This window comes from Electrophorus electricus, chromosome 20 (assembly GCF_041902795.1).
Source record: "Electrophorus electricus isolate QZ-2024a chromosome 20, ASM4190279v1, whole genome shotgun sequence".
In the NCBI taxonomy this organism is placed as follows: domain Eukaryota; kingdom Metazoa; phylum Chordata; class Actinopteri; order Gymnotiformes; family Gymnotidae; genus Electrophorus; species Electrophorus electricus.
In genome coordinates this window covers 18,922,711-18,934,086 of record NC_137516.1, presented here as the reverse complement: position 1 = coordinate 18,934,086, position 11,376 = coordinate 18,922,711, and the positions used below count along the sequence as shown (strand labels likewise).

At 45.2% G+C, this 11,376-nt stretch overlaps 1 protein-coding gene across 10 annotated transcripts; it reads left to right on the top strand.

Moving 5' to 3' along the window:
* Nucleotides 1–823: 823 nt before the first annotated feature.
* ubtfl (upstream binding transcription factor, like) lies at nucleotides 824–11,272 on the top strand. Of its 10 annotated transcripts, none has more exons than XM_027030378.3 (20): nucleotides 825–1,656; nucleotides 3,725–3,843; nucleotides 3,934–4,115; nucleotides 4,390–4,473; nucleotides 4,621–4,776; nucleotides 4,866–4,930; nucleotides 5,014–5,134; nucleotides 5,223–5,333; nucleotides 5,433–5,560; nucleotides 5,809–5,950; nucleotides 6,039–6,080; nucleotides 6,208–6,315; nucleotides 6,432–6,587; nucleotides 6,718–6,828; nucleotides 7,282–7,367; nucleotides 7,481–7,670; nucleotides 7,796–7,843; nucleotides 8,244–8,375; nucleotides 8,661–8,780; nucleotides 10,149–11,272. In XM_027030378.3, the coding sequence occupies exons 2-20, from the start codon at nucleotides 3,786–3,788 to the stop codon at nucleotides 10,248–10,250; spliced, it is 2,142 nt and encodes a 713-aa protein (XP_026886179.3). In that variant the 5' UTR covers nucleotides 825–1,656; nucleotides 3,725–3,785; the 3' UTR covers nucleotides 10,251–11,272. The 10 variants fall into 10 exon arrangements, with proteins under 10 accessions (XP_081559145.1, XP_026886179.3, XP_026886180.3 ...); XM_027030379.3 differs by having other exon boundaries at nucleotides 6,718–6,846; nucleotides 8,244–8,309; nucleotides 8,664–8,780; XM_081703021.1 differs by having other exon boundaries at nucleotides 6,718–6,846; nucleotides 8,244–8,309.
* Nucleotides 11,273–11,376: the final 104 nt, after the last annotated feature.

The window sequence follows — 11,376 nt, the reverse complement described above, 5'->3', positions numbered from 1 at the left end:
TAGCTCTCACTCACAATGAGTATATCTGCTGCCACCTAGTGGCGGATATGTGGTAGCAGCCAGAGGGGTTGAGTAACTGCTTAAACTGAACTTTATATACAGTTAACCTTTTAAATTATTTTTATGTTCTACTATAAAAACAAAACTACAGACAGAATGTAATATTTATTTTGCCATCACAAAATTCTCAGTATACAATGAGATTGGACCAAAAAGTTTCAGAAAATGTCTAAAAAATTGTTATAGCAAAGGCCTCAAAGATGTTTGTGTAAGATACATCTGCACTGCAGCTTGCGATATACAAGAGTCCACACATTCTGGCCCAGATGGATGACTTGTAATATCAGCAGCTAATATGATAATCTCTCAAAGGTCTTTTGATTTTGTTGCATGGTCTCAGAAATATATTGTAAGCTTGTGTGAATCCTGTTCACTTTGATAAAAACGTATTGTTAAGCTAAGAGGGTTTGTGTGTGTCATGATTACATGACGCTTTACATGGACAGATTTATGACGTAAACCGCCCTACCACTTTTGACGACGTCAACATAGCAGGTTATTCTAATATTTTGTGTCATGTATAATGTCAAGCATTTACACATGTGTATGTGGGTTTTTTTGCAAATAATCAAACGTTTGCCAAATCACATTCAGAAAACTGGAACAATATGTTCTCGATGCGACGCGCCATCTACGTCATGTGCGCGAGTCCTGGCGGACCCGGGCCCCGTGGAGGGGGCTGACCCGGTCTGCAGCGCTTTAACGTCTCCTCCTCCTCCTGTGCCATTGGTCAGCCTTGCATAAAGACATCTGGAGCGGGGTGATGATTGTGTACAGTCCGTGTGGTGTGCCGCTGACTGTACTAAAGGTCTACTGTAGCTCACACATCTCACTACTCGGGTTTCATAGCAGTGTGTGGACATGGCAAAGAATTGGGGAAAATCTAAAAGGCACAACTCATACCGCCTTGAGCAAAGGACCTCTGATCAAATCCTCGGCATGGATTTATATTTTCTGCCAACAAGTGGAATAAAGAGTAAGATCTCAGCTCCAATCAGGTTGTCCAATTCTCCAGTTGTTGGGACGTTAGAGAAAGGTATTTAACTGCAAGAGAGGAGGATATTGGCGCCTTAACTAATCGGTTAGTTTCTGAAGACGGATATAAAGGTTGTCTGAGTGTACCGCTTTCAAGCCTGGGACATTATCGACCTTTTTGGCAAACAAAAAGTACAGACCTTATAATTTCGACAAATAAAACAAACTTAGGTTAATGCTTCCATCGCGGTGGGGATCACATGTGTACGTTTCATCAACTAAGAGAAGGGCTATTTGTGCACATGCTGCAATCAGTTAATAAAAATACACACGTGTACATACCTAAAATATGTAGAAATTAGAAATATATATTTTGTATTTGTTAGTATCAACCTACGCCGTTGTCTCCTTTTTTCTCGCATGTTTTCTCTCGGAGTTCCTCCCCCTGCGGCGCTGGGCGGAGTTTCATACCGAACCAGACGCTCCTTTTGTCGGATTCGTTTCGACTTGACTCCCCGGGGTTTACGGCTTTAAAAAACGATACTTAAATATATTAAATACACATAACACGAATACTTTAATGACCGTGAAGACGATTTGACACAAACTGTTGGAGAAAAGGTGAGTCATTTCATGATTTTGTGGTTGTTTTTCACGATTTTCAGATCGTTCGTCCCCGAGTCTTTGTAACATTCATGGCGGCTCTGCAGTGAGGGCTTTGGGGCGAAGAAAGGCTGAAGCGCCCGCTGTAGACTCAGTTTTAGAATGACGATACCCCAAACCACAATGTACTGAAGAATACACGTGGCATTCAATCTGAAAATAATAATCAACACAGATTCCTAATTCGATTCGCATTTTTCTGATTAAACACATTTTCCTAAATGGTTGTAATGCTTCTTTGACCAATGTTGTGCCCGTCTCAGTAAACAGGTGTTATATTGTATATAGAAGTTTGTAACCAGTCTCTGGTTCAAATCTTTGCCTGATTTATAAACGTGCCTCGTACTTTGGCGAGGCTGGCGTGGTAGCTGAGGCGTGCGAGGCAGCGGAAGCTGTGTGCTGACTCCTGCCGGAGTGAGGACGCCATTACTGGGGTTAGAGGCGGACTATGGTCGGTGCGCTGTGAGAAAGTGTCAGCAAATAATCACGTTTAAGGAATTAAGGAAGCTGGACAGCTAACGCATTTAGTGACGATTAATATGACAGAAATTCAGATGTCCTTTACACTGTTAGTAAAGTTAACTTTGACACTTTTTAGGACTTTTTGACAGAGGTAAATAGGTGAGCTAGGCTAGCGAAAAGATGATGGACAGAGAGTGAACGTAAATAGATTATAAAATTGTCAAAACCCCGTAAATTGGAACGCTTTTAGCACAGACGTGATGTTTGGCTTAGCTGACCTTGTGCGCGGGCGGGGATGACACCGTAACCGGGAAACCGGCGCTCCACGCGCTGCGCAGCGACACCACCGATCGGGGAAGAACATGGACGCGGGAACGAAGCGATGGAGCTAAGCTAACTCGCTACCTAGCCAGCCCGGGCCTTTCACAACCCTCATCAGTGCGTGATGAAGTGGACTCGCTAGCATGTTTACTTATTCCGTTGACACGGAGAACGAGAATTAATGCAACGAAACTAACAGCCACACCGATGTATTAGGAAGGATCCGGTAACGTCTCCGGTCAGCCGTGAGCGGGAGTCCTGTCAGCTCAGCCTCCCGTGTCGTGGTCGTCTAGGTAACGCTAGATCGGCGGTCGTCTAGGCAACGCTAGCGCGGACTTCACGTGTGAATTTAGATTCGCACATCATTAAACACCGTAACGTTAATTTTTACCGGACACGTAACGATAACAAAACCAACTACAGTGCTGAGAGGTTAGCTAGCCGAGCTTACTTAGCCAACGCCAGCGGTCCGAGTCCTCAGCTCGAATAACGGTTCTGTAGGACCACACATTTCAAAGCGGTTAGGGTCTTGATATAGGGGTAACCCCAACAAAAACCCTAACCCCAACAAAAGTCCTTACCCCAACAACAACCCTACAATAACCTGTTTCAGTTTGCTGAAAGTCGAGGAGGTGCCTTGTCAGAGCGCTAAACTGAACCAGACTTAACCCACCGAGCCCTGCTCGCGTATGGAGAGGACGGCCGAGTCCGCTAGCAGGTCCCATCACACTCCCTCACAATATCGTTGACGTTGCGTGACGGTAAAGTTCTCGATATTGTCCTTTATATGAATCCTGGAGCAGTTCAAGCTTAGCAAGGTCTGCTGCGCGTCCTGTAGCAACGTCCTGTAGTCGCGTCTTAGATGAAGTTCAAGTGCAGGACTGCGCCGCGTCCTCTACGGACGGTAAGACCGGGTTTGTACGGAATATCCTCCGGTCCGAAACACTCTAGAGGCGGAGCCGGGGTTTGACAGTTTAACATTTTAGCGTTACATAAATAAAATAACAATATGATAAAAGTCATTGCACAAAATAAAACATTCATTCAGTGACAGACTCTGTGTAGTCTGCAAGCGGTAGCTGATCCATTTACGCGAGCTAGGGCTGTTGAGTAAAATTGCTGCTTTGAGGAAGAAATGCTTCTTTTACTGTTCTATGGCTTTTAAACATACTTATGTCATAAAAAAAAGCACAACACGTGACCTGTTCTATGTGTTTTTATCTTGGCATGGCGACACACCCAGGTTTCAGGTGCTCTAGCGGCATACTGGCGTTTCACGTTGGAGCCAAATAAGCGCTGTCACTATGAATGGCAGCAGTGGTGTGGCCAGCACCCAAACTGGGCGCATCAAAATGGAAACTGGTAGGTTTACTCTAATAGTCTTGATATGTTGTACTTAATCTGGTAGCCTTAGTCTAATAGTTATGCTATTAATGGACATTCTCCTGTTAGATGGGCATGTATGGAGTAAGGAGGACTGTCTGACATTGCTGGAGAGGATCAGGAGCTCGTTGCCAGATGGTGACACAATGAAATACAAGACCACTGAGTCTCATTTTGACTGGGAGAAAGTTGGCTTTGGAAACTTCACTGGGGACATGTGTAAGCAAAAGTGGCAGAAAGTTTCTACCGAGGTAAGTCAGTGAAATGTGTTTTGTAGAGCATGTCGAGTAATTTAAAGCAGCAAGAAGTCATTTTACTACAACTCTAATGGCGGCTTTGTAATGTGAAGAAGAATCACTGGAAAACTGTTATATTGCTCCTATAGAGGCGCTAAAGACAAACTAGTAATGAGGTTTTATTTTAAAGTTTAAAAAACAACATTTCTACAGTGGTTTGTTGCTTTTTAAATAAAAAGTCTAGGCATCATCATAATTCATGATTACGTCATAATTACTTTCCCCACAGGTGCGGAAATACAGAACAATGACAGAACTTATCGTTGATGCAATAGAATATGTGAAAAACCCTTACAAAGGAAAGAAACTGAAGGTATTTGTCTTATCTTTAAGACACACACATGCATAACAGAATGTTAGGAAGTTTAAACTTTAGTTTAGTTTAAACTCCCTATAACAACAAATTAGTCTCAGGCAAAGCATTTCTCACTGTGGTCTGATTATTTTCTCATCTTTTCAGACACATCCAGACTTTCCAAAGAAGCCCCTCACACCCTACTTTCGCTTTTTCATGGAGAAGAGAGCCAAGTATGCAAAAATCCACCCAGAAATGAGCAACCTAGATCTCACCAAGATTCTCTCCAAAAAATACAAGGAACTGCCTGAAAAGAAAAAGGTTGGGGTTGACGTTCGAGTGGACAGTTTGGGCTCTGTGCAGCTGTGACATGTTCTGCATTGTATAATACAGATGTTCTGATTTTTCAGCTCAAATACATTCAGGAATTTCAGAGGGAGAAGGAATCCTTTGAGAAGAACATGGCTCGGTTCAAGTAAGCATCCTCCTTCCCTCACTTTTGAAATCACTGACCTGGTTGAAAGAGGATTATTAGAGAGTCCATCTTCCTCCTTTCAGAGAGGACCATCCTGAGTTGATAGAGGAGCGTAAAAAGTCAGACCTCCCAGAGAAACCCAAAACCCCTCAGCAGCTTTGGTACAACCACGAGAAGAAAACCTTCATGAAGATTCACCCAGATGTACGTATGTCTGGTTGAACAAACCAAAGAAAATAAACACATAAACAATAACATTTAGCTAATGTCTATACTTCTCGCATATCTTTAGGTGAGTCAAAAAGAACTGAAGGAAGCTTTGCGCAGACAGTGGTCTCAGCTTTCGGACAAGAAGCGGTTAAAATGGATCAGCAAAGCGCTGGAGCTGCAGAAGCTCTATGAGGTCTGTAGAATACAGTTAAAGGCTCTCCACACAGTTAAAGGCTCTCAACACTTGTTAAGAAGGAACCACTTACATTTTTTTCCCAAATGTACCTCCCAGGACAGCATGAGGGCGTACCACGAAGCGCACCCGGACGTGAACTCGGAAGAGCACGTCAAGTCTGTCCTGACCAAGGCTGAACGGCAGCTGAAGGACAAGTTTGATGGCCGGCCCACCAAGCCGCCACCGTAAGTTTACTGGGTAGTCTCAGTTTGAGAGTCTCCATGGGTTGAATACTTCATGACTGTTATAAACTTGTTTGAGCCAATAAGGCTACTGCGTTAGTCCCTGAAACTGCCTCTAGCCTTTGACTGGGAATGTGTTCATTTGAACAGTAAAGACCCAACTCCAGTACCTGCCACAGTTTTAAAGTAGACATTGTGCATTTCCTGTGTGGAGCATGAGCAGCTCCTGGAACGGTTGTTTTGTTCCATAGGAACGGGTATTCCCTCTACTGTGCCGAGCTCATGGTGAACATGAAGGATGTGCCGAGTACGGAGAGGATGGTCCTGTGCAGCAAGCAATGGAAGATAATGACCCAGAAAGAGAAGGACATGTTCCAGAAACGCTGCGAGCAGGTCTGTCTTCAGCTGTATGACGAGAACATGGCTCGGCTGACTGGACTGGAGGGTGATGACTGACTTTTCCAAATTTTTGTTTCCTCAGAAAAAGAAGCAGTATGAGATTGATCTCCAAAGGTTTCTTGAGGTAAGAAGTGATGTCAAAAGTGTTGTTTTGCAAGTCAAAAGAAGGTCCTATGTGGTGTTTTTAGAAGTACTATTATAATCCGAGGCTCACCCAAACGGGCTGTGTTTCGCCCTCCCTCCCTGTCCAGACCCTGCCAGAGGAGGAGAGGGACCGAGTGCTGACGGAGGAGAAACTGGGGAGCACCAAGCTCACCATGGCTGGCACGGGCAGCCCCCTCCGGGCCCCTCTGAGCAAGGTGGGTCCCTGGGTTAGTCAGCAAGTCCCTGCTGTTTGTCTCAGTCAGGATCGGTTCCCCAGCTTCATGGAGCTGTTGAGAGATGCTGTTATGGACTCTGACTGATCTGGTCATAGGATCGGTGCCGTGACCAGGAGCTGGACCAGTGGGTGCACGGGCCAGCCAAAGACAAACGTGATGGCAAGAAGAAGACAAGGCTCCCCGACACCCCCAAGACCGCTGAAGAGATGTGGCAGCAGAGTGTGATCGGAGACTACCTGGCTAAGTACAGGGTGAGACAGTCTAGCGTTCCACCCCCCAAACACAATGGGGAAAGAGGTCTGTTCACCTGGACCCACTCTGTAATGGAGCAGAGTCCTCAGTGATATTGCAGAGTAACTGACTGCAGTCCATTTCCTATAGAGCGATCGGAAGAAAGCACAGAATGCCATGGAAGCAACATGGAAAGCCATGGAAAAGAAAGAGAAGATTCCCTGGATCAAGAAGGCGGCAGAGGACCAGAAGCGATACGAGGTTCAGTACCGGACCGTGGTCAGTGACCAGATGTTTTGACCACTGTCCTCTCACCCGTGCTGAAAAAATTGTCATAATGTTGGTCGCCCCTTAACCGTTACCCCATAACCTTAACCGTTACCCCTAAACTTCCTTTTTCCCAGAGCACAGCATGGCGGCAGAGACACTGACTCCAGCATTTTCTCTCTTCCAGCACAACATTCTGTCACCGTGGAGTGTTGGATGATTGTGACTTGGCGACCATTGAACTATTTCAAAATCTGTGTTGTTATTTCAGAGTTGTGCTACCAGTGATGTTATGCACTGTTCACTTTTGTTTCTGTCGATGTTGTTTTTCTCCTGCCAATGTCTGCGTGTGACGGTACCACGCAGTAGAAACAGTATTGTGTGTCTAGCCAGTGTCCCTCACATAAGTGAAAAGCCCCCTGATGCTTTGGTGTGTCTGTCGTCCAGAGAGAGCTGCTGGAGATGAGGACACCACCATCCGCGCAGGGACAGAGGAAACCCAAGTTCGACGGAGAGCCCAAAAAGCCTCCTGTGTGAGTGGCCGACATCCGCCCGCATCACTCCTCATGAGAACGCTGGGCCGTGGAGATCCCCGCTGACCATGTCGTTCAACCTCTCTCCCCTTCGCCTGCCCTGCGCCCTGCAGCAGTGGCTATCAGATGTTCTCGCAGGAGCTGCTGACGAGTGGAGAGCTGAACCACTTTAGTCTGAAGGAGCGCATGGTGGAGATCGGCAAGCGCTGGCACAAGCTCACCCAGAGCCAGAAGGACAAGTACAAGAAGCAGGTGGAGGAGCAGCAGCTGGAGTACAAGGCCGAGCTTGATGCCTGGGTCAAGGTGGGATGTCACGTCCTGCATCCCCACGCCAGAGTCCCTGCAGAAACGTCAACTCTAGTGCACAGCCTGTTACGTGGTGGTTGCTGGTGGTTGGGTAATAATTACTCTCCTTTACTCTTTCTTAGTCTCTTTCTCCTCAGGAACGGGCCGTTTATAAAGAATTTTCTACTACGGTGAGTGTCCAGATGTCCAGTACTTTTATATCTGCTTATGTGACTCTTGCGAGCACCTGACAAGTAGTGTAGTGCATTGTAAGTCGTTCTGTAAGATGCATGTATTCAAATGCATCCTTTAAAACCCAGCACTGCATGTTTAGTAGTCTTGCTGTCGGATTAGTCAAGTAAGACTGAGATTAGAGGATTAATGTTAAGTTTTGTCCTCATCGTCGTCGTCGTTGTAAACGACACATTTCTCAGATCCAGCTAACCTGACATGTAATGGCAGTGATGTTCTGTGGGCTGCTCTCTGGGACTACTAATCATCACTTTGAGCTTGAACTGTTTTCTTGTGTTCTTTTTTTTGTTTGTTTTTTTGTTTTCTTGTCCCCCCCCTCCCCCATCTGTGTCGCCACAGAAACGCCGGAGTACGACCAAAGCTCGGGGTCCAGGGACAAAAGTTCGCATTACCAAGGGGAAGGGGGTAGGTGCCAGAGCCTCGGCACTGGGGGCCGGGGGGGGCAAACGTTCCATGGCATACCGCGCCAAGGTAACGCCCGCTCTCTCTGGGCAACTCGCCCAACGTAGTCTGAAAACATAGAGCTGTATAAGTTCATTAACAGTGCTGAAAAATTCTGTTAGCCTGATACAGGCTGAAAAGACTGTTTTGTATAGTGAATATAATGAAGATTATGGCAAACTTGTGGACGTCAGAACAACTTGATCGTTTAGGGTGTGGGCTAAAGACTTGCATGTGACACGCGGTCTGTGAGTGTGTGTGGGAGCAGGGGAATAATAACTGCTTGTTAGAGAAAATTGTGACTGTGGTTTCCAGCAGGACACGTCAGATTCAGATGAAGATGACGATAAGACAGACTCTTCAGACTCTGAAGATGAAGAAGAGTCCTCTGGTAGCACAGATACTGATGACGATGATGATGAGGACGATGATGAGGTGAACGCAGTCCAAGGATAGATTTAGGCTGAATAAGACTACAGTTGTTGTCCAACATTTGATTTGTGTTCTGACTAGTGTGGAGTATTTGAGTTTTAACTGGAACACACACTTGTGTAGAGTTTTTGCTTGCAGTTGCTGTTGTTTCAACCGGACAGTGTGCCAGTAATTTAAATATGCGATTTATGTACTTAAAGGATTGCTAACACATTTGGCTGAACTTTTGCTCCCAGAATTCCATAAACCACTACTCAGAGCACCAAGAAAGAAACCCGTTTGTTGTTGCCGGAATTACCCTATGTGATTTTTTTTTTTTTTTTTTTTTTTTTTAAGATGGATTTTAGCCCCAATTCCCCGTCTCACTCCAGGATAGCTGATTCTAGTTTTTGGTACAGTCATAGTCAGTTTTCATCCTATGAGTGTAATCTGCTAGTGTATACTGGCCAAGGACTCATGTGGAACAGGCCGGTCAATAACCTGATAAGATTGAAAAGCACAAAGGTAAACACACGGAGCTTGGGGAAAAAACAGCAGGCATGCAGTGGATGTCTATCACAGAGGCTAGAGCACAGTTCATTCTGTCCAGATTACATTGACTGTGTGTCCAGTTCGCTCTGTCCAGATTACGTTGACCGTGTGTTCACATCCAGGAGTTTTTTCTTCGTTTCCTTGTTTCGTGCAGTTGTTGGCACAAACTCTGTCAGCATTAGTCCTTCCATGTTTACACGTCTGTGTGCCAGGTAACGTGAGGCATGTGTTTAGCCACTTGTGCGGTAACAGATTGTCACTCAGGTAGCATGTTATGCCAGATTTGTGTGATGGTTATTTTTTCAGCAGCAATGGAAACTTGCAAACCTCAGTCCAGTAGTGTGAAACATCCAGTCAAGAACAAAAAAACTTGGGACATAAAATTTGTAGGTCGAAAAACAAAAGTTAAGATTACGATCTTTAATTTCTGTGAAATCTCAGAATGGTTAACATAACATCTTTATGATATGTGGACAATCATACTGTAATAGAATGTGCTGTGTAATGTTTATACTTATGGAAATGTGCTAGGACCATAACCAACTAATTAGCCACCGTCCTGTTTTAAATGAGAGGAAAATAATGATAATGTCGTAGTGTATTTTGTTTGCAGCTGTTTTAACTGCTGAGTGGGATATTTGTTTACTGACAGGATTACACCGGCCAGCTTTATTAATAAATATACTATCTTGTATACCAGTAGACAGAATGCCAGTACTCCATCTGGAAAATTACCATGAAAAATTAAATTAAATTTGGAAATCACTATAGTTACAGACGTGCTGTTGAAAATTGCTGAGTTAGTTGGGCTCATAAACGTTTTTGCCTTGTGCCTTACAGAACGATGACGATGAAGAGGAGGAAGACGATGAAGATGATGACCAGTCAGAAGGCTCAAGCAGCTCATCGTCAGAAGACAGCAGTGACTCAGATTCGGACTAAGGAGTCCCGCCCCCTCAAAGAGGGGACCGTGCAGGACACGCCCCCTAGCAACATCCCTCCCTGAAAATGTGGGAGGGAGATGGTAGCTGTGAGAACACAGCATGCGGTAAAGCATCTCACTCTCTCTTTCCCCCTCACACTCTCTCTCACTCTCTCTCCCCCACTCTCTCTCTCTCCCCCACTCACTCTCTCTCTCCCCCTCACACTCTCTCCCCCTGTCACTCTCTCTCTCTCTCTCTCCCCCTCACACTCTCTCCCCCTGTCACTCTCTCTCACTCTCCCCCACTCTCTCTCTCTCTCCCCCTCACACTCTCTCTCTCGTCACTCTCTCCCTCACACTCTCTCTCCCTCTCTCTCTCTCCCCCTCACACTCTCTCTCCCCGTCACTCTCTCCCTCACACTCTCTCTCCCCCTGTCACTCTCTCTCTCTCCCCCTCACACTCTCTCCCCCTCACACTCTCCCCCTCACACTCTCTCTCCCCGTCACTCTCTCCCACACACTTTCTCTCCCTCTCTCTCTCTCTCCCCCTCACACACTCTTTTTTTTTTTTTTTTCTTCTCAGCATAAGAGATGAGGGTCTAACCCTAACCCTTAGAGGGAGATGAGGGTCTCGGAAGGGTAACAACTCTTTCCTCAATATGTCCATTTCAGACTTAAAGTCAACTGGACAAGTTCTGTTATTAAAGAGATGTGTTACCTGTGTGTTTATTGAAGCATTTTTTAATTGCCTTTATATAGGTTTGTTATTAAATATGTGTTGCCTGATTCTTTTTCTTTTATTTTTCAAATAAGTATTTGATAAAGCATTTTTTTTTTTTTTTTGGAATTGTTAAATGCAATGCCGTTGGGCTGACGTGGGAGAGGAGGACTCTTTGAAATGGAGGACATATAGAGTGAGAATGAGCCAACTGCTTGTATTTGTACGCCTCAACCAGTTTTGTTGACGTTCCCAGGGCTGTTTAAGCATGTTTGGTCATTCTTTGGACAGATCCTCCACAATAAATGCACTTTTTCTCTTTTAGTATTTAGTGTGTGTTCTAAAGTTAGTGAGGGAACCATGTCTGTATGTCCATACCACACTCTCAGGTCTACAACACCACAACCCAGATAGATCTGCACTGGCCA

Excerpts from the sequence above, each read along its gene's own strand:
- ubtfl (XM_081703017.1), top strand. The coding sequence starts at position 3,786 with ATGAATGGCAGCAGTGGTGTGGCCAGCACCCAAACTGGGCGCATCAAA. Across the intron at positions 5,561-5,808 it reads CGGCCCACCAAGCCGCCACC|GAACGGGTATTCCCTCTACT; the intron begins GTAAGTTTACTG and ends TTTGTTCCATAG. Across the intron at positions 6,316-6,431 it reads TCCGGGCCCCTCTGAGCAAG|GATCGGTGCCGTGACCAGGA; the intron begins GTGGGTCCCTGG and ends ATCTGGTCATAG.